This window comes from Sus scrofa, chromosome 3 (assembly GCF_054392235.1).
Source record: "Sus scrofa isolate SSC_HxYL_T2T_F1_AM1 chromosome 3, Sscrofa_HxYL_maternal_Yorkshire_Landrace_v2.0, whole genome shotgun sequence".
Lineage (NCBI taxonomy): Eukaryota > Metazoa > Chordata > Mammalia > Artiodactyla > Suidae > Sus > Sus scrofa.
In genome coordinates this window covers 30,990,403-31,009,006 of record NC_139385.1, presented here as the reverse complement: position 1 = coordinate 31,009,006, position 18,604 = coordinate 30,990,403, and the positions used below count along the sequence as shown (strand labels likewise).

Genomic DNA, 18,604 nt, shown 5'->3' with positions numbered 1-18,604 from the left:
ACTTTCTTTTCTTCTCCTTTAGGGACAGTTTTAATTCCAGGAACCACTCAGCTGACCCAGAAAGACATCCTCTACAGACTACAAACTTCAAAAGCAAATTGCATTGTTACTGATGAAATTTTAGCTCCAGCAGTAGATGCTATTGCTTCCAAATGTGAAAATCTGCATTCCAAGATAATTGTGTCTGAGAAGCCTAGAAAAGGGTGGAAGAACCTCAAGGAGATGATGAAGTGAGTAGCCATAATTTTTGTAGAATAGTTTCCCAAAAAGAAAGGCAACATCAATAAAATGGTCAACCCATGATTGACAGAAAAAGGAAAATTAAAACAACAGACAAAGGGATCAATTGGTGATTATTACTACACTCATAGGGCAGAGCTCTGAGCGAGGAGGAGCTAGGGGTGTTTTTTATAAGTTGGGATCTCAAGGAAGCACACCCTAAGACAGAGATTAGTTCTGTAAGAAGTTGATTAAGGAGTTCTCTTGGGATCAACACCTAGGAATGAAAGGGAAAGATGTGGGATTGGGCCAGGGAAGAAATTTATCTTCCATGTACTTCCAAAAAAGCCCTCAGCCAACCAACTCTGATCTCTGGAGTTTGGATAGTCCCTCAAAGCTCTTCCTAGCTAAAGAAAGAGGTTCTAGACTCTTTCTGTCCATGCTGATTAGTAACTGGGTGGGGGCTGTCCTTAGATGGAGGAATGACCCTGAGCAATGTAGCTGTCTTCAGCCAAGGCATTATCTAAAGAAGGATCCCAAAACCTGGAGGGAGGAGGTCCTGAAATCCTGCTGTAGGACCTAGGAGGTACATTACAGCATCAACCACAGACCTGTTTATCATCTCCCAGGGAAACTGATTACAGCCAATCCTTCCGTGTAGGCTGTGTCATTCCCTTACTGACAGTAACATTTCTATCAAAATATGCACAGCTTAAAAGTTGCGAGTTAAGTTTTATTTGGGGCAAAATGAGCTCTGAAATACTGCTCCAAAGAGGTAAGGGAGAATTTTAGCATATATGTGATTTTGATGAAGGGGGAGGTACATGCAACTAAGCACACATTTCTATATAAGGTTGCTGCTAGTCACAAGGAGCAGGTGTCACTATGAAGACGTTACCATCTAGTGCTTTTCTAGATCTGAGGAGATGCAAGAATTGGGCTCATAAAATCTCCTGAAAATATCAAACAATCTGAAGACCTATTCTTCTTCCAGTTTTCCCAGAGCACAGAGTGCCTCATTCCTAATCTCCACCCTGAGCTCCTTTCAGCGGGTGTTGAGGATCAGAAGCTTCAGTGGCTCATGATTCAATCCATGTAGAGGCAGATGGCAAGTGCCAATCTCCAGTTCTCAGTAAGAACACAATATTAATGGGTGCAATTTTAAAACTGAATCACACTGCTATAGGGTGCTTCCAGGGGTCACTTGGAACTCTTGCCAAGTATTGCTTATATCTTTGTTTTAGGGTGGCAGCAGTCTCCTCTGGAATGAGCTTCCCACCTTTACTCAAGGATTTTAGGAACATGCTTGCAACTATGAATTTTTTCCTACCTCCTCTAAAATAGCTAACATTTATTGAGTTCTTACCAAAGGCTAAATTCTGCTCTAATAAAAATAACTTTTAATTGCAAAACAGCTAAAATTTATATAGTGCTGGTTATATACCAAAAACTGCTCCAAGCACTTCAGATACATTAACTCATTTAAGTATTACAACCTAGGAGATAAGTACTGTAATCATACAGATGAATAAAGTCAAATGCTAGGATCTGGCAAGCTGAGTTTCAAGCTCAGAAAGTTTGGCTTCTGAGCCCACACTCCTAATGGCTATGTTTACTGTTTGAGAGACTGGTACAACAAACCTGACTTAAGTTTCAAGAGCAGCCCATATCTATGATAGAAGCAGTAAGTACACAGCTAGAGATACTTTTTTTTAATTAAAAAAAAACGATAGACTAAGCATTTGGTCTGGCTTTGTTAGGATTTTAAAATAGCTTTTCTATATTTCTCATAGCTGGATATTTCTGATTCACTCATTCTCAGCTCAATATTACCAAATAGAAAAAGATTTTCCCCCTCTGTGGTCGCATCCACAGCATACAGAAATTCCTGGGCAGGGATTGAATCTGAGCCACAGTGGAGGCCTCTGCTGCAGCTGCAGCAACACCAGATCCTTTAACCCACTTTGCCAGACTGGGGATCAAACCTGCGCCTCTGCAGCAATGTTCATCAAGGAGTTCCCGTCGTGGCTTAGCGGTTAACGAACGCGACTAGCATCCATGAGGACTTGGATTCAATCCCTGGCCTCACCCAAGTGGGTTAAGGACCCGGTGTTGGCTGTGAGCTGTGGGGTAGGTTGCAGAAGTGGCTCAGATCCCACGTTGCTGTGGCTCTGGCATGGGCTTGCAGCTATAGCTCCAACTGGAACCCTAGCCTGGGAACCTTCATATGCTGTGGGTGCAGCCCTAAAAAGACAAAAAAATAAAATAAAATAAATGTCCATTGACAGAGGAGTGAATAAAGAAGATGTGGTACATATACACAATGGAATATTACTCAGCCATGAAAAGGAAAGAAATAATGCCATTTGCAGCAAAACGGATAGACCTAGAAATTACCATTGACTAAGTGAAGTTAGTCAGACAGTGAGACACCAGCATCATATGCTATAACATTTATATGTGGAATCTAAAAAAGGATACAATGAATTTCTCTGCAGAACAGATATTGACTCACAGACTTTAAAAAACTTATGGTTTCCCAAGGAGACAGGTTGGGAGTCGGGGGTATGGGCTAGGGGTTTGGGATGGAAATGCTATAAAATTGGGTTGTGATGATCATTGTATAACTATAAATGTAATAAAATTCATTGAGTTATGACGTATAAAAACTTTTAATTAAAAATACAAAAATAAAAGTTAAAATTTTTTTTACAAAGTAAAAAATGGAGAGAGATTGCTTTTACCTTAGAATTCAACTGAAGTCACTGGGGCCTGATCCATGAGATGAGGAGGTCTAGGCAAATCCTTTTCTGTGATAACAGTCTATGATGCTGTGTTTAATGCGCCAAATCACTGTAATTCTTCCTTCACAGACATGCCAGTGACAAACACACCTGCGTGAAGACAAAACACAATGAGATAATGGCCATTTTCTTTACCAGTGGAACAAGCGGACCTCCTAAGATGACTGGACACACTCACAGCAGTTTCGGCTTAGGATTATCTATAAATGGAAGGTACTCTCACAGAATTGCAGCTTGAAGTGTCGATGCTACAAAGGTGTTAATTCCTTTATTGGCCATTTAAATTTGTTTTCATATATACATATATATATACACACACACACACATATACATATATATACACACACATATACATATATATATACATATACATACATACACACACATATATATGTATATATAAAGTCTATTCTTTGTTTACCCAGGTTCTGGCTGGATTTGACCCCTTCTGATGTGATGTGGAATGCCTCAGACACAGGCTGGGCAAAATCTGCATGGAGTAGTGTTTTTGCTCCATGGACCCAAGGAGCATGTGTATTTGTTCATTTTTTGCCACGGTTTGAGCCAACTTCCATCCTGCAAGTAAGGCAGAGCACAAGAGGTCAACATTTAGAAATGCATTATAGCACTATCACTGACAGGATGGGTGAATAACGTAACTTGCAGAAATCAGAGTAGACAACATGATTTAAGGTATTTCACATCCAGAAAATCAATAAGCCCGAAAAGCTATATAAAGGAAAGGTGTGAGTGCATTTACATTGGAATAAACAATGTTTTGGGTTGTGCTGTGTCTACCACAGACATTTAGGCACTTATTAAAAATTTTGATAAGACAACTTTTTCTAAATTGCAGACACTTTCCAAGTTTCCCATCACAGTCTTCTGTTCAGCACCAACTGCATACAGAATGCTTGTACAGAATGATAAGACCAGGTAAGAAAGGTTGGTAAATAGGCTTTTAGTGGAGCTATGTTTTAGGCAGACAGAATAGCCACCCAGGACTAAAGGCTATGAAAGTGGACAGCTCAGATTATAGAAATTTCTATCATAACAAAAACTTCTATTGGACAGTACTAACTAGGAGCTTCTTTGATCTTTTTTTTTTTTTTTTTTTTTTTTTTAGCAACTGTGTGGTATTCCATTGTATAAATACTCCACAGTAAAGTTAGCTAGACAACTGGTAAACTTCATCACAAATTTAACATATTATTATGTGGTACTTTCCCTAGGGATGGCATGGCTTTTCTTCACAACAAATCATGCCCCTCCCCCCAAAATAAAGGGGAGAAAAAGAAAAAAAGTGATGTTTTGGGAGTCATTTTATGATAGAATGGCAAGGGGAGTTAGGAAAAAACTAAAAAATACTTTGTACTGAAATTTCACTAGAAATAATCTTAATTTCTGTTTCTCTCCATTTTCTTCCTAAATTTAATTCATTATCTGTTTTTTGAGAAACTGTAAGTTCAAAAGCTTAAAGCACTGTGTGAGTGCTGGGGAGCCAATCAACCCTGAAGTGACTGAACAATGGAGAAACCTGACAGGTCTGGATATCTACGAAGGATATGGACAGACTGAAACGGTATGTAAACTTTACAGAAAAGACAGGACTGGACTCGATTCAGTCAGATGAATAAAAACAAGAGTGTTATTATATCTTTATGATTGTTTGAGGGATAGGGAGGGAGTGGAGTGGGATCCAGCGTTGTCACTGCTGTGGCTCTGGTCACAATGTGGCGCAGGTTCAGTCGCTGGAGTGGGAACTTTCTCATGCCATAGGTGCGGACAAAAAAAAAAAAAAAAAAAAAAGAAAGAAAGGAAGAAAGATAAGAAATTCTAGAGGAAATGGGTAAAATAATAACAAAAGTGGTTATTATGAAGGAAAGGGAGGGATATGATGGAGCATTTGAGAGAAAAGCTGAAAGAAATTTTTTAATGTGTCTTTTTATAATGCTTCAATTTATGAACCATGAGAAAGTAATGCCTAGTCAAAAATTAACATACCAAAATAAAAACAAAAATGACAGATTTATTAAATAAAAAAATATAACAAGCATCATGTGAATATGAGCAAAAACGTTTTCATAAATATGGCTATTTTAGCAATTATAAATTTATTGGGTGTTATAACTTTGTTATATTTGTTTAGTGCCTATCTCTGTAATTCATGAGAGCAGAGAACTTATTTTGAGCCTGGTTCATAGTAAGTTCTCAGTAAGTATTTGTTGAATGAATGCATGGAGGATGAATGAATAAATTTAAGTTATACGCCATGTTATTTTACTCTTTCTTCTTTTTAACTAGGTACTAATCTGTGGAAATTTTAAGGGAATGAAAATAAAGCCTGGCTCAATGGGAAAGCCTTCTCCTGCTTTTGATGTTAAGGTCTGAACATCCCTTCCAGGAAAATACCTAACAACCCACTCTGTTCACCATCTACCCCACTTCTTACACTCCTAGTTTTGGTGATGATTGTTACTTCCACGACATCTTAATTTCTTTGTAAAGATGGAAATGAGTTAGAATGTTAGCTTATTTCCTTTTTTTCCCCCAAAGCAGTTGTTTGTGTCAAATAGTTCTAAACATTTTATAAATATTAATTTCCAGAAGGATCTATGAGAGACATAGCAATACTAGAACCATTTTACAGATGAAGCCCACAGAGGTTAAAGAACTTACCCAAGGTAACACAGCTAATAGCTACAGTGCTGGGATGCAATCTCAAGCAATCTGGTTCCAATATCCATACTCTTAACTATAACACCACACTGCCCCTTCTGGTTAGGGAGCTCTAAACCTCCTGAAAGGGTTAAGTAGGCCAAAACAGGCTACAGTTTACAAGGGGCAGTAGCATTCTCCCTCTTTTCTTGCAGGCCTATGTGGCCATTTTGACCACCTGGTCCCTAGAGGGCATCCTATTATCAGCACTTTTTATTTAGGATTAGAAGTGTTCTCTGTTCAACTTGGCCAAAGATTAGTATAGAAAAAAGAAACTGACACTAGTATATAAAAGAAAACAATAGCAACAAAACCACAAAATGGATGAGTTTACAGAGACCTCAGAACCAAACTTAACTGAGGGTTAGACCATGTTTCCCAAGCTTATTTGATCATAAAGAATCACTACTCTAATTACTACATATGTTCAGAATCACAAAGAATTTGTCTTTTTGTAACTGGCTTATTATATTTAACATAATGTCCTAGAAGTTCATCCATATTATAACATGTCAGAATTTCTTTCCTTCTTTTTTTTTTTTTTTTTTTGCTTTTCATGGCCAAGGCCACATCCATGGCATATGGAAGTTCCCAGGCTAGGGACTGAATTGGAGCTACAGCTGCCAGCCACAGCCACAGCCACAGCTACACCGGATCCAAGCTGCATCTGCGACCCTGCACCACAGCTCACAGCAATGCCAGATCCTTACCCTACTGAGCAAGGCCAAGGATTGACCCCACATTCTCATGGCTACTAGCCAGGTTTATTACTGCTGAGCCATGACAAGAACTCCTTCCTTCTTTTTTAAGGCTAAATAATACTCCATTTTGTGTGTGAGTGTGTGTTACATACACGCACATATATATACACACATATATGTATAGACCACATTTTGCTTATTCATTCATCTGTTTTGTTTTTATTTTACTTTGTTTTTTGTGGTCTTTTTTTAGGGCCACACCCACGGCATATGGAAGTTCCCAGGCTAGGGGCTGAATCAGAACTACAACTGCTGGCCTACACCACAGCCACAGCAATGCCAGATCTGAGCTGAATCTGTGACCTACACCACAGCTCATGGCAATGCTTAACCCACTGAGCGAGGCCAGGGATCAAACCCACATCCTCATGGATCCTAGTGGGGTTTGTTAACCACTGAGCCACAAAGGGAACTTCTCCTTCATCTGTTGATGAATGCTTGGATTGCTTCCACATTTTTGCTATTGTGAATAATGCTGTGATAAACATGGGTATACAAATTATCTGAGAGAAATTGATTCTCAGAAATTGATTCCACCCAGAGGTGGAATTGCTGGATTACACAGTAATTTTATTTTTAATTTTTTAAAAAATGGCCATATTGTTTTCCACAGTGGTCACATCATTTTACATTTCAACCAAGAGTGCACAGGATTCTAATTTCTCCACATCTTTGCCAAGAATTGTTATTATGGTTTTTTGATAGTAGCCATCCTAATAGATGTGAGATGGTATCTCATGGTAGTTTTGATTTGTATTTCCCACCTTCATTTTTAACTCTTTCCCAAGGGTTCTTATAACTGGGCTACTTGTTACCTAGTTAAGAGCATCTTAAGTGACATTCTGGCATCTGGGGATTACTCTAAGCATCTGGATATCAGATTTTGCAACTTCAAAACACCTCAAATTCATAATTTTAATGTTTAAACATTCTAGGACTCCTTGAACAGTAAGGAATGTGATTCTCCCTAGAGAGAATATTTTACCTATTTTCCCATCTATTAAATAGCAGTCAGTGTTAAGTCATTGAAACTCTTTTTTTCTTTCTTTCTTTTTTTTTTTTTAATGGCCACACTCATGGCATATGGAAGTTCATAGGCCAGGGACTGAATCTAGGCTGCGGCTGTGACTCGAGCTGCCGTATTTGGATTTTTTTTTTTTTTTTTTTGGGGCCGCTCCCGTGGCATAGGGAGGTTTCCAGGCTAGGGGTCAAATCGGAGCTGTAGTCACTGGCCTACGCCAGAGCCACAGCAACGCAGGATCCGAGCCGAGTCTGCAACCTACACCACAGGTCACGGCAACGCCGGATCGTTAACCCACTGAGCAAGGGCAGGGACCGAACCCGCAACCTCATGGTTCCTAGTCGGATTCGTTAACCACTGCGCCACGACGGGAACGCCTGTATTTGGATTCTTAACCCATTCTTAACTCACAGCGCCATAGCAGGAACTATGCTTTTTTAAAAAAGTCATTGGAACTCTTAAGATATCCTTTTTCTATCATTAATTGCTTAATACCTGAAGCCAAATATTTCTTTAGATGACTGGGTGGGAATTTATATTTTTTTTATTTGCAAGAACTTAACAGTAAGTTTTTACATTTAGAATTCCTTTTGCCTTTCAAGTTTCTCAGTGAAGACACAAGCCCTTTTTCTCCTGGAAAGGACCAGATAAATATTATAGTCTTATTTTCCAACAAGCTACATCTCAGGTTTGATGGGTATATATAAAAACACTGTACAGTTTACATATTTGGAAATTCATATTTTACCTGTAAAAGCCAGAGCAAAATCTGGTATATGAGATAAGTAATCAACCTGAGAAATGCTTATTTGGATTTTCAGAAAATGAATTGAATTCCCTGGGATGATTCCACAGAGAACTGTAATAATGAAAAGCATAGGATCTGGAGTGTAATTACTGAGATTTGAATTCCAGCTGTCATGCACTGCATTGCTTAAATTCTCTGCACCTCAGTTTCCTCATATGTAAAATGAGCTTAATAATACTTCTAACCAGAAAATAGTACATATGAAGTAGTTAGAGCATTAGCATTTCTTACTTAGGATGCAGTAAGTGCTTAATAAATGCTAGTTACTATTAGGTACTTCAGAGAACACGAGAGGATAAGAGAACAAGGCTTTGGCTCACCCACCACTGTCCCAGCCAGAGAACATTCCCCTTTTCCTGCTTACTTATATTGGGCTTCTGAAGGAAGATTTTTGTTTGTTTCACAAAGTTTGAAAACCAGTAATGAGGTATTGGAAAAGGAATAGGAAAAGACAATTAAGATGTATGCTAAATGATTACAGCAGGTTGTAAAACAGTTATTATAAACTGATCCTATTTTTTTCTATGTCTATATTGTCCCAAAGGATATTACCAAAATGTGATTATTGCTGGATGGTAGAATTAAAGAAAAATTTTATTCTTCTTTCCCATTCTGCTAGCCTGCATTTTATAATGTATTTTGTGATAAAAATTTAAGGAATTTAAATTTTAAAATGTATCTAGGAATTTATACTTAAAAATTTCAGAAGTCTGCATTCTTAAATGGCAAAAAACAAAACATGCAAAGATTTCAGATATGGCATCAGATAAAAGTTCCCTGAAATTATTCTCTTTCATCCTAGATTTTAGATGTGAATGGCAATGTTCTACCACCTGGGCAAGAAGGAGATATTGGCATTCGAGTTTCACCTAACCGACCATTTGGCCTTTTTACTCATTATATTGTAAGAGACTCATTATATAATGTCTCATTTTCTATTTATTTCTCAAAAGTGTTTGGTAACTACCCATATTTGCCACAAAATACACCCAGGATACGTATCTGGCCTTTTCTTGAGGGAGTCAATCGTTTAGAACAGTGATCCCTCAGACAGGGAACTGAAGAAGCACTCAAATGCTTATTAGAGGAGGGCATGCTGGTACCTCTAGGCTAGATCACTGCTCCAGGCTCATGAAAGTAATAGGAAGGGGGCTGTAGAAAGAAGACAACCCACTCAACATCATTAATCCTCTCTACTATAAATCAGCACCCAATCATTTTCCTGAAATCTGATCAATGGTCTCCCTTCATGGAGGAGGGAGAATAAGGCAGTGAGCTTAAGTAAATTTCTTTCACTCCCAAGCTGCTTACTGCTTGTAAACATATTTTCATCTCTATAGAAATTAGAGCAAACTTTACAATGGTATAATCGAATTTCCAGGTTCTAATTGTCAGTAAATTTTACATAATATAACAACATTCCTTTTTATTCCTGCCAAATTTACAGAATCAATTCTCTCTTTTTTGTGTAAAACAAAACCAAATACAAAAAGACACACACAAAAAAAACCTGTCTGTTCTTTGACTTACTAGATATTGGTACTTTCTTATAACTCTGAGTATCGATTTCTCTTTTTTCCTACCTGTGTTTAGATAATCAATTAGCAAAAGACTTATTTAGCCTACTCCTCTGAGCTCCTGCAATGTTTGTGTTCAATCTAAGAAAATTCTCAGGATGACAGCATGCCTAGTCTTTGTAACTAAGTTTACCTTTCTTATACTGGTTTGGCTCAATACTAGACTTTAATCCCTATTTCACATGCTAGCTCCTCTTCATTCTATGGATTTTCAAAGTCACCAAACTTTTCTTTTTCCTTAAACATTTAAAAATCCAACAGTACAGAAGAGTAACTTCACAATAACATTATTTGTTTTATAGGATAATCCTACAAAAACAGCTTCAACCCTCCGAGGCGATTTCTATATCACTGGGGACCGGGGCTATATGGATGAGGATGGATATTTCTGGTTTGTTGCAAGATCAGATGATATCATATTATCCTCTGGGTAATTTTCTTTTTTATCTATGGATATGTCTGTCTTAACTGATCATATTACGGAGTGAACCTTTTGCTCACCTTTATAAATTCCTGCCATATGTTTTATCTCCCAGTTACCGAATTGGACCATCTGAGGTAGAAAATGCCCTGATTGAACATCCTGCAGTTGAAGAGTCAGCTGTCATCAGCAGCCCAGACCCTGTCAGAGGAGAGGTAAAAGAACTGATTCATCTCTAGAACTTGTTGGCAGTCTAACACATACTTCTAAATAGCAGTTCATTGAAACAGATCTACCCAAATGATTTAATGATGCAAGCTGGATTGAGACTCATTACTAAACATGTAAGTCAGATAGAAATATACTAATGAGAAAGAACTGCTGCAGAATAAGACTGAAAAGATATACATTATAAAGAATTTGAATCCTTTTCGTGGAGTGCTAGGGCAAAGATGATGTGAATGTCAACAACCCAGGCTGACACCAGGATGGGGTGCCAGAGGTCAGCTAGATAGGATCAGGTTGTTACACCAGAAGATCTGGTGTAGCTGAGGAGGACAGGCTGGCACTGGACCTCTGGAGTGGGAGCAAGGACAGAGACGGGAACTAAGTAACCAGAAGGAGACTGGGTCGGTTAGTAAGGAGAAGATTCAGGAAATAAACTATGAATAAGACAGGACTCCTTAAAGCTAACTCCTCCTGAGGCTGGTCACATGGTAGTTTGCGTTTAAAGTTTCCATGCCACTCGTTAGGCCTCCTTTGCCAGGCAGGGCCTCCAGTACTCCAGGTATTGAGAGTAGGGAACAGATTCAGTGATTACTGAAGTTTGTCCCTTTGCTTTGCACTCCACCAGTAGGGTTTCATGAGTCTTAGCTTCCCCTACACCTCTCCCCTAGCATCATTCATCATTTCCTTCTCTGTAAAAAGAGTGTGTGAGGATTAAATAAGTTAACATAGGTATAGGCCTTATAACAACACCTGGAACATACTAAGTCATTAAAAATATTAGGTAGTAGCTACAATATATTTTTTTTTCTTTTTTATGGCTGCATCTGTGGCAAATGGAGGTTCCCAGGCTAGGGGTCTAATTGGAGCTGTAGCTGCTGGCCTGCACCACAGCTCATGGCAACGCCAGATCCTTAACCCGCTGAGCAAGGCCAGGGATCGAACCTGTGTCCTCATGGGTGCTAGTCAGATTCATTTCCACTGAGCCACAATGGGAACTCCAGTTACAGTAGTTTCTTTTGCACAGAATTTCAGAGAAACTTTGAAGTCCATTTATGGATTTTAACTTTAAAAAAAAATCTTGTATTTCTACTACCACTGCAACTAATACCTAATTTTTTTTAATGACTTAGTATGTTCCAGGTATTGTTATAAGCCCTATACCTATGTTAACTTATTTAATCCTCACACATTCTTTATAGAGAAGGAAACTGAGGCAGAGAGGTGGTCCTAACTTGCCCAAGGTTACACGCAAAAAATTTTCCTCTGAACAATTCACTTATAGCAAAGGTATTTTTTAAAATTCATAAAAATGTTGACAATCAACAGAGCAGGCATAAATACAAATACATTTTATGAAATGTAAAAAATGGATAGGATAAAATTACACACACACACACACACACACACACACACACACACGATTGCCCCATGGCACCTATAAGTTAAGACATTTTCAAGGTGTTTTGGTAAAGACAGAAATATAGTTGCTCATAAAGTGTAAAACTGCTCACTGGTAAACAATGATCAAAATGTGAAAATCTGGAGTTCCTGCTGTGGCACAGTGGGTTAAGGATCCGGCTCAGATTCAGGAATTTCCATATGCCATGGATGTGGCCGAAAAAGAAAAATAAAAGTGAAAATTTTATAACTGCAAGTCTTTACTTCTCACTAACTGATTGTCCTGAGAGATTTATTGTTTCCAAAAAATCACTCCTGATCAAGTATTTACTCCCAGACCAAGGTAGACAGGTAATGTTCCCAACTTATCCTCAAGCTGGACACATGAATCTGTGAATTCAAGAACAGTTAAGACTCTTAAGTGCAGAATATTTAATCATAAAAGTTGCAGGTGACTCTCCTGGAACTATGACCACAAAGGAAGCATCAATCCATGGCAAATCTTGGGCTGATAATCTGGATTTGGTGGTGCACACAAATTGATTCACCTAGAGTCCTGCCTCTAGGGTAGGAAGTAAATGACAGTGCAGCAGTGCCCCAGGAGAGAACCTCAATGCACTCTTTTAAGGAGGACTACACATGAGGAATGGCCTGTCTTCTCCATTAAAAGTCCAAAATCTCTGGGCAGGATTTTCTAAAACATTTCAAGGAAGGGTGAACTTTGGGGAACAGGATTTATGAGCATAGTGTTAATTCTTCCAAGTCTTCTGCAAATTCTAGAGCAAAGACCATTACCACTTTTATTCCTCAGGGCCAGGTAAGTGGGTCAGAGCAATAGCAAAGTGGCTGTTGGAACCTTTACAGCCTTGCATCAACAAGTGTCTATAGAATAATAGTGGACAGTCTCAGAGAACCGTTCCTTTCAACAAGGATATGGCAAACCCAGAATACTGTTTATTAGGGCCACACTGGGAGTGGTGACCTATAAGAAGCCAGACTAGATCTGGCTGGGTTGTTATATAAAAGACTGTGCTTAGTACATTACCAAGTTTCCAAAAGAAAACTTTTTTGAAGGAGATAAAAGAGGAAGCAAGAAGCCAAGAGCAGAGATGATCAGAAATAGGTCAGAAAATAGAGTTTAAGATGTATGTAGCGAGATGAGAAGGTTCAAGTATAGATCATAATCAAAGCAGAGGTCCCAGAAGCTCTCTTGTATTAGATACAAAATCCAGGTGTGGAAACCAACTGGCTGGCCTAAGAGTACAGAGCTGGTGGCTCAGCAGGTTAAGACCTGGTGTGTCACTGCTGTGGCATGGATTTCATCCCTCGCTGGGAACATCCACGTGCTGTGGGCACGGCCAAAAAAAAAAAAAAAAAAAAAAAAGAATACTGTACTTAGATTCTCAGGTTAAGAGAAATTAATAAGACACACTAAAACATAAAAATATACAACTTATCTTCCTGGTGCTCAAATATTTATTTTAGGTAGTAAAGGCTTTTATTGTTCTGAACCCTGATTACAAGTCACATGATCAAGAACAACTGAAAAAGGAGATTCAGGAACATGTGAAAAGAACTACAGCACCTTACAAATATCCCAGAAAGGTAGGTAGTTAAGAACAATATTTGCTTAGTATTCTCGAAACTTTCAGCTGTTTATTTTTTCCATTTTAGTGAACATTCTCTTCAAACTTGTTACACCTAATATTCCAAACTGAACTAATGCCATGGATAAGAATCAGAATCTGAGATTAAAACGAAAACACTTACCTAATTTGTTGGGCAAATTAGGCGTACTGTACTTACAGTAAATACTAAATATCAACAAAAATCTCCTTAACAATACTCCTGTCCTTTTTTTTTTGGCTTTTTAGGGCCGTTCCTGTGGCAAATAGAGATTCCCAGGCCAGGGGTCTAATCAGAGCCGTAGCCACTGGCCTACGCCAGAGCCGCAGCAACAAGGGATCCGAGCCGTGTCTGCGACCTATACCACAGCAGCTCACGGCAACGCTGGATCCTTAACCCACTGATCGAGGCCAGGGATCGAACCCGCAGCCTCAAGGTTCCCAGTCGGATTTGTTAACCACTGTGCCACAATGGAAACTTCCGTTACAAAAAATCCACCCAGTGGGTACACTGATTCTTTCACCTAGAGTTCATAATAGAACTGTTATATAATTGACTTTGTGTAAGATGAAACCTTTCTGGGCTAACTATCTTCCCTTGATTTCAACAGATAGAATTTATTCAAGAGCTGCCAAAGACTATCAGTGGGAAGATAAAAAGAAATGAACTGAGGAAGAAGGAATGGAAAAAAATTTAAATTTATTCCATTAATTATCACGGTATCTATAAAATAAGACCTTGTAAAAACCATAGCATTATGAAGAAGTGGTAAAAAATGTGATAGTATGTTTACAAACTAATTGATTTAAAATATCTTGTGGTTATAACATCAGAGGCTGAATTCTGAAATAAAATATTCAGTAAATTCCTCTGCATTAGTGTCAGTAAAAAGAACACCATCAATTGCTTAGGGAAGTTTTAAATGTATAGTATAGACGCAGTTTCTAAACCAAATCTCTGACCTGTCAGATCTCAAATCTTAGTTGAATAATTTTTTTGATATGGTGATATATAAATTAAAACCAATTTTCAAGTGTTGAAATAAACTAAACAAATTATAAACATTTTTGGAGAAATTTAAAATATGAAATCACCATAATGCTTAAAATACAAATAGCTATCTGAAAATAGGCCAGGGATTTTTATTAGTCACACTTTTATTCAAATGATTTAAAAATAGTTTAAAATTCGTTTCAAGGTCTAACTGTAAAGGAAGGATATCACATGTTGTACACCCGAAACTAATATAATATTGTACATAAATTATAATTTCAACAGAAAGAAACAAGGATATCTTATATTAGTAATTTTGCTTACTATGTTTAACCTAATAAATAGTTTACCAAGTATTTCATTTGTGGTTCTTCAAAAAAAGTATGAAAAATGTGGCAAGGGTTAATATATGAAACGTAAATAAAATAGTATAAGACATTAACAGAATATTTATAATTTTTGGAATTCAGGGAGCAATCAGGACTCATACATGAACAGAAGACAAATATTAATGAAATTAGAAGGCTGTGAAAAGAAATTTTTTTCTATTTTCAGTGTGAACGTGTGTGACAGAGTATGTCTGTGTAAGAGAGAGAATGTATTGAATAGCTCCACTGTAGCTTACTGTCTTCACAATTTGTACCCTATACACATTTTTTTCTCTTTGGTGCACTAAAAATCATATTAAAGTGAAAACAGTTTAGATGTTAAAAAAAAAAAAAAAAAGTCAATTCCTCATTGAAGGTCTGAGTCTCAATGAATTTCTAGTAGAAAAATTTAGATTTCTGTCACAAATACGGCTTGTTTCCGGAGAACTAAAAGTGAGTCCCCCTGGGGAGTGAGACAGAACTACGTTATTGGCTCTTTCCTTTTGGAGTGTTTGTTCCCATTTGAAATAACCACATTTTCTTTTTTCTTGATACTTCCCAGTAGGACAACAATAGAAGACTTTTCCATGGTTTGGTCCATTATTAGAAACAACAAGTCTCTTAGATCTTCGGCCACACTTGCATAAAGGAGGTGTTATTTTCCCACTCTTCCAAGGCTCTTGTAGGTTAACTGTAGAAGTTAAGACAGAGGGAAGGATCTTCCCAGAAGAACTCACTGGGGAGCCATCAGATGATGTAGGCTTTTCTTCATGAATAGTGAAGGTCTGTTTTTTAGCTGGTGGGAAAAGTAGAGGACTAGATGGATTCCTTTTAGTACTACCTAGAAGAGGAGGATATTTCCCCAAAGCTAAAGGATGAGACAATTTGGTGTTAACACTGCCGAAGCTACTTGATTTACATTCAGGTAATTTAAAATTAGAAACATCTGAACCTGGATCTTTGGCTTCTTTTACATTATAAATAGTAGTGTGTGGACTCTTATACACAATAGACTTAGAGCTCTCAGATTTTTGAGAAGCTTCTTCTGTGTCTCCAAAGTTTTCATGACTTACTATTTCAGATTCTCCTAAAACCATTACTCTTTCTCCAGAATTAAATGAAGAATCCAAGTTTGAGTCACTAATGGAAGGTATACCATATGTATTCTGCTCAGGCTGAGATGCTGGCAGTAAAGCTACATCCTCCCAATCAGCCAGCATAGGTAAACAGTCAAGAGCAGAACTCATTTCCATATCAGAAACATTATTAACAGACGAAATCGTAGTTGAAACACGTACCAATTCTGAACCAACTGTTGAAGACTTAGAATTGGTATTAAATGCAAGAAGTTGGTTTATTTGCTTCTGCATGGGTGTATTCAAGCTGGAAGACTGTAACTGCCCCACAGAAGTCCAGGAGTTAGCAGTAAAAAGAGATAAACAGCTTTTGACATTATGAAGACCTGCTTTTACATTGTCCTTTAGTTGTAACTGATTTTGCTGTAACTTTACAGGAGAATTCACAGCAGCTGACCTCATCCGAACGTTCTCGTGAGCTTTTATTGTATTTTTAGGCTCCCTACCATATATGCTGGGATCATGAATGCCACTGTTGCAGGCTGATGTTTCTTCAACGTGATCCGTATTCAAATTTCTGGGCAAAATGTTAGGATTCCTCTTAGTGGGAACCTATGATTCCACAAACAAACCCAAGAGCTTTAGAAACTCTGCATGCATTCATAATTTCTTTAGTACCCATTACATGACAAAAAAGAAAAACGTCATTACTGATTGATTTATGAATGACAGCATACATGACACCTTTCAATGAGCCGAAGATTACTTCTGGAGGTTGAAATAACAGAATAAAGAAACAAGATACCACTAACCTTGTTCAAGGACCTTGTAATTTTCATTACGCAACCATCCCTGATCATCTTCCAAGCAAGAAAAGCCGTGTTCCGAGAATCATCTAATCCTGAGGAAACAGATTTTCAAGCACTGAATGTGATGGTACCAATGTAAGGAAATACAAGCAAAGAAAATATACCACCACTTAAGTAGAAATTGGAACATATTATTGGCTTTTATTTTTATCTTTAAATTTAGGGCCACAAGTGCAGCACAAGGAAGTTCCCAGGCTAGGAGTCAAATAGGAGCTGCAGCTGCTGGCCTTCACCACAGCCATAGCAACACCAGATCCCAGCTGTGTCTGTGACCTACACCACAGCTCATGGCAATGCCAGATCCTTAACCCACTGAGCAAAGCCAGGGATCAAACCCACATCCTCATGGATATTAGTTGGGTTTGTTTCCACTGAGCCACAATGAGAACTCCCGGCTTTATGATGAATTTTAATCATGAAAAATGGCTTTGTGGAAAGCTGTGGCAGCCTTACAAATAAAAGACAAGATTTCCCGCATTTACAGAGAAGGTGAAAATTTGTTAGTTAAGGAGTTCCCGTTGTGGCGCAGTGGTCAATGAATCCAACTAGGAACCATGAGGTTGCAGGTTCGATCCCTGCCCTTGCTCAGTGCGTTAGGGATCCAGGGTTGCCGTGAGCTGTGGTGTAGGTTGCAAACTTGGCTTGGATTCCATGTTGCTCTGGCACAGGCCGGTGGCCACAGCTCCAATTAGACCCCTAGCCTGGGAATCTCCATGTGCCTCAGGAGCAGCCCTAGATAAGGCAAAAAGATTAAAAAAAAAAAAAATTTGTTAGTTAAAAAAATATGACCAACATTCTGTAGGGGCCATGTTTTATGAGTAATCTAATAGTCTTGTTCATTTATTTCATTAGTCTACTATTTGGGTATTTATCTTATTTGTATTGTCTCGTATTATTTGGGCATATTATCTCTCATTTGGCTAGTTCTTTTCATTCTTTTTAGCAACTAAAAAGCCACTAGATGGCAGTCTTTATCTTACAATATTTATGAAGGTGATTATTTGAAAATCTTGGCCACAATTTGAATTGCAGACTAGGGTTTTTTGGGCTGAAAGATATTCCTTGTTAATGACATCATCAAAAAGTGAGATTCAGATGAAAGACTGCATAAAAATAAAATGACATATATAATAAAATTATTTTCAAATTATACTAACCAAAATGTTCTCGTCCCAAGAATTCTATTCCCACTTCCTGCAGGGCACCACTTAGTCCTTTGGGTTTTCTCTTATAGAAAATCTAGTTAAATAAAAGACAACATATCTTTAAAAAATGATTATTATTTGAAAGGCTATGAATTAACCATTTACTTTTCATAATTTTTATTCTATTAGATTTGGAATGTGTTCATTTTTTCTGTTGTTTTTATACTCTTAAGAAACGTATTTATGCTAACATTTTAAGACAAAACATTTTATTTATAGAAACCCATATCCATGCTGGGGATAAAGTTTAATCATTTTTCAATAGAAGGAAAGTGAACATGCTCTGATCTTTGACCCTTACCTTGTAAGTTACTCTGAGATCAATCCAAGAATTAAGGAACACGGGTTTTAACAGCTGTTTTCTTTTACACTCATACTCCAGGCAAACCCCCAAGTCCCAGTCTGCATTAAGTATATTAAAATAGAACAAAGTCAATGATGCCAGCAGTTTTTACTTAAGCTATCATCATTTATAAATAAAATGCTGAAAGATATACAACAGAGTAGTAGGA

The 18,604-nt window shown here is 37.8% G+C and overlaps 2 protein-coding genes across 57 annotated transcripts in view; one reads left to right on the top strand and one right to left on the bottom strand.

The window, feature by feature from the left end:
- Positions 1-14,930, top strand: part of ACSM3 (acyl-CoA synthetase medium chain family member 3) — a 38,280-nt gene extending 23,350 nt beyond the window's left edge. For 3 of the 7 annotated variants that reach the window (XM_021086514.2, XM_003124568.6, XM_085017427.1), the window contains 11 exons: positions 23-230; positions 3,093-3,236; positions 3,449-3,605; positions 3,880-3,959; positions 4,479-4,605; positions 5,328-5,408; positions 9,134-9,235; positions 10,211-10,338; positions 10,445-10,544; positions 13,441-13,560; positions 14,192-14,930. In XM_021086514.2, coding sequence (XP_020942173.1) covers positions 23-230; positions 3,093-3,236; positions 3,449-3,605; positions 3,880-3,959; positions 4,479-4,605; positions 5,328-5,408; positions 9,134-9,235; positions 10,211-10,338; positions 10,445-10,544; positions 13,441-13,560; positions 14,192-14,278 — 1,334 coding nt within the window. In that variant the 3' untranslated portion in view covers positions 14,279-14,930. Of the gene's footprint in view, positions 1-22; positions 231-3,092; positions 3,237-3,448; positions 3,606-3,879; positions 3,960-4,478; positions 4,606-5,327; positions 5,409-9,133; positions 9,236-10,210; positions 10,339-10,444; positions 10,545-13,440; positions 13,565-14,191 lie in introns of all 7 variants that reach the window. The other 4 variants (XM_005662098.4, XM_085017431.1, XM_085017428.1 and 1 more) reach the window with 3 other exon arrangements.
- ERI2 (ERI1 exoribonuclease family member 2) overlaps positions 1-18,604 on the bottom strand; it is a 40,875-nt gene that overhangs the window by 17,281 nt on the left and 4,990 nt on the right. For 15 of the 50 annotated variants that reach the window (XR_014840667.1, XR_014840643.1, XR_014840668.1 and 12 more), the window contains 6 exons: positions 18,394-18,494; positions 18,045-18,126; positions 16,831-16,919; positions 10,410-10,530; positions 3,445-3,599; positions 2,964-3,113 (listed from right to left, as the gene is read on the bottom strand). Coding sequence is in view for 7 of the 50 variants with exons in the window: in XM_005662099.4 (XP_005662156.3) it covers positions 15,302-16,630; positions 16,831-16,919; positions 18,045-18,126; positions 18,394-18,494 (1,601 nt within the window). In the remaining 43 variants the exon portion in view is untranslated. Of the gene's footprint in view, positions 1-2,657; positions 3,114-3,444; positions 3,600-10,409; positions 10,531-13,413; positions 16,631-16,830; positions 16,920-18,044; positions 18,127-18,393; positions 18,495-18,604 lie in introns of those variants that run through there. The other 35 variants (XR_014840671.1, XR_014840672.1, XR_014840651.1 and 32 more) reach the window with 12 other exon arrangements.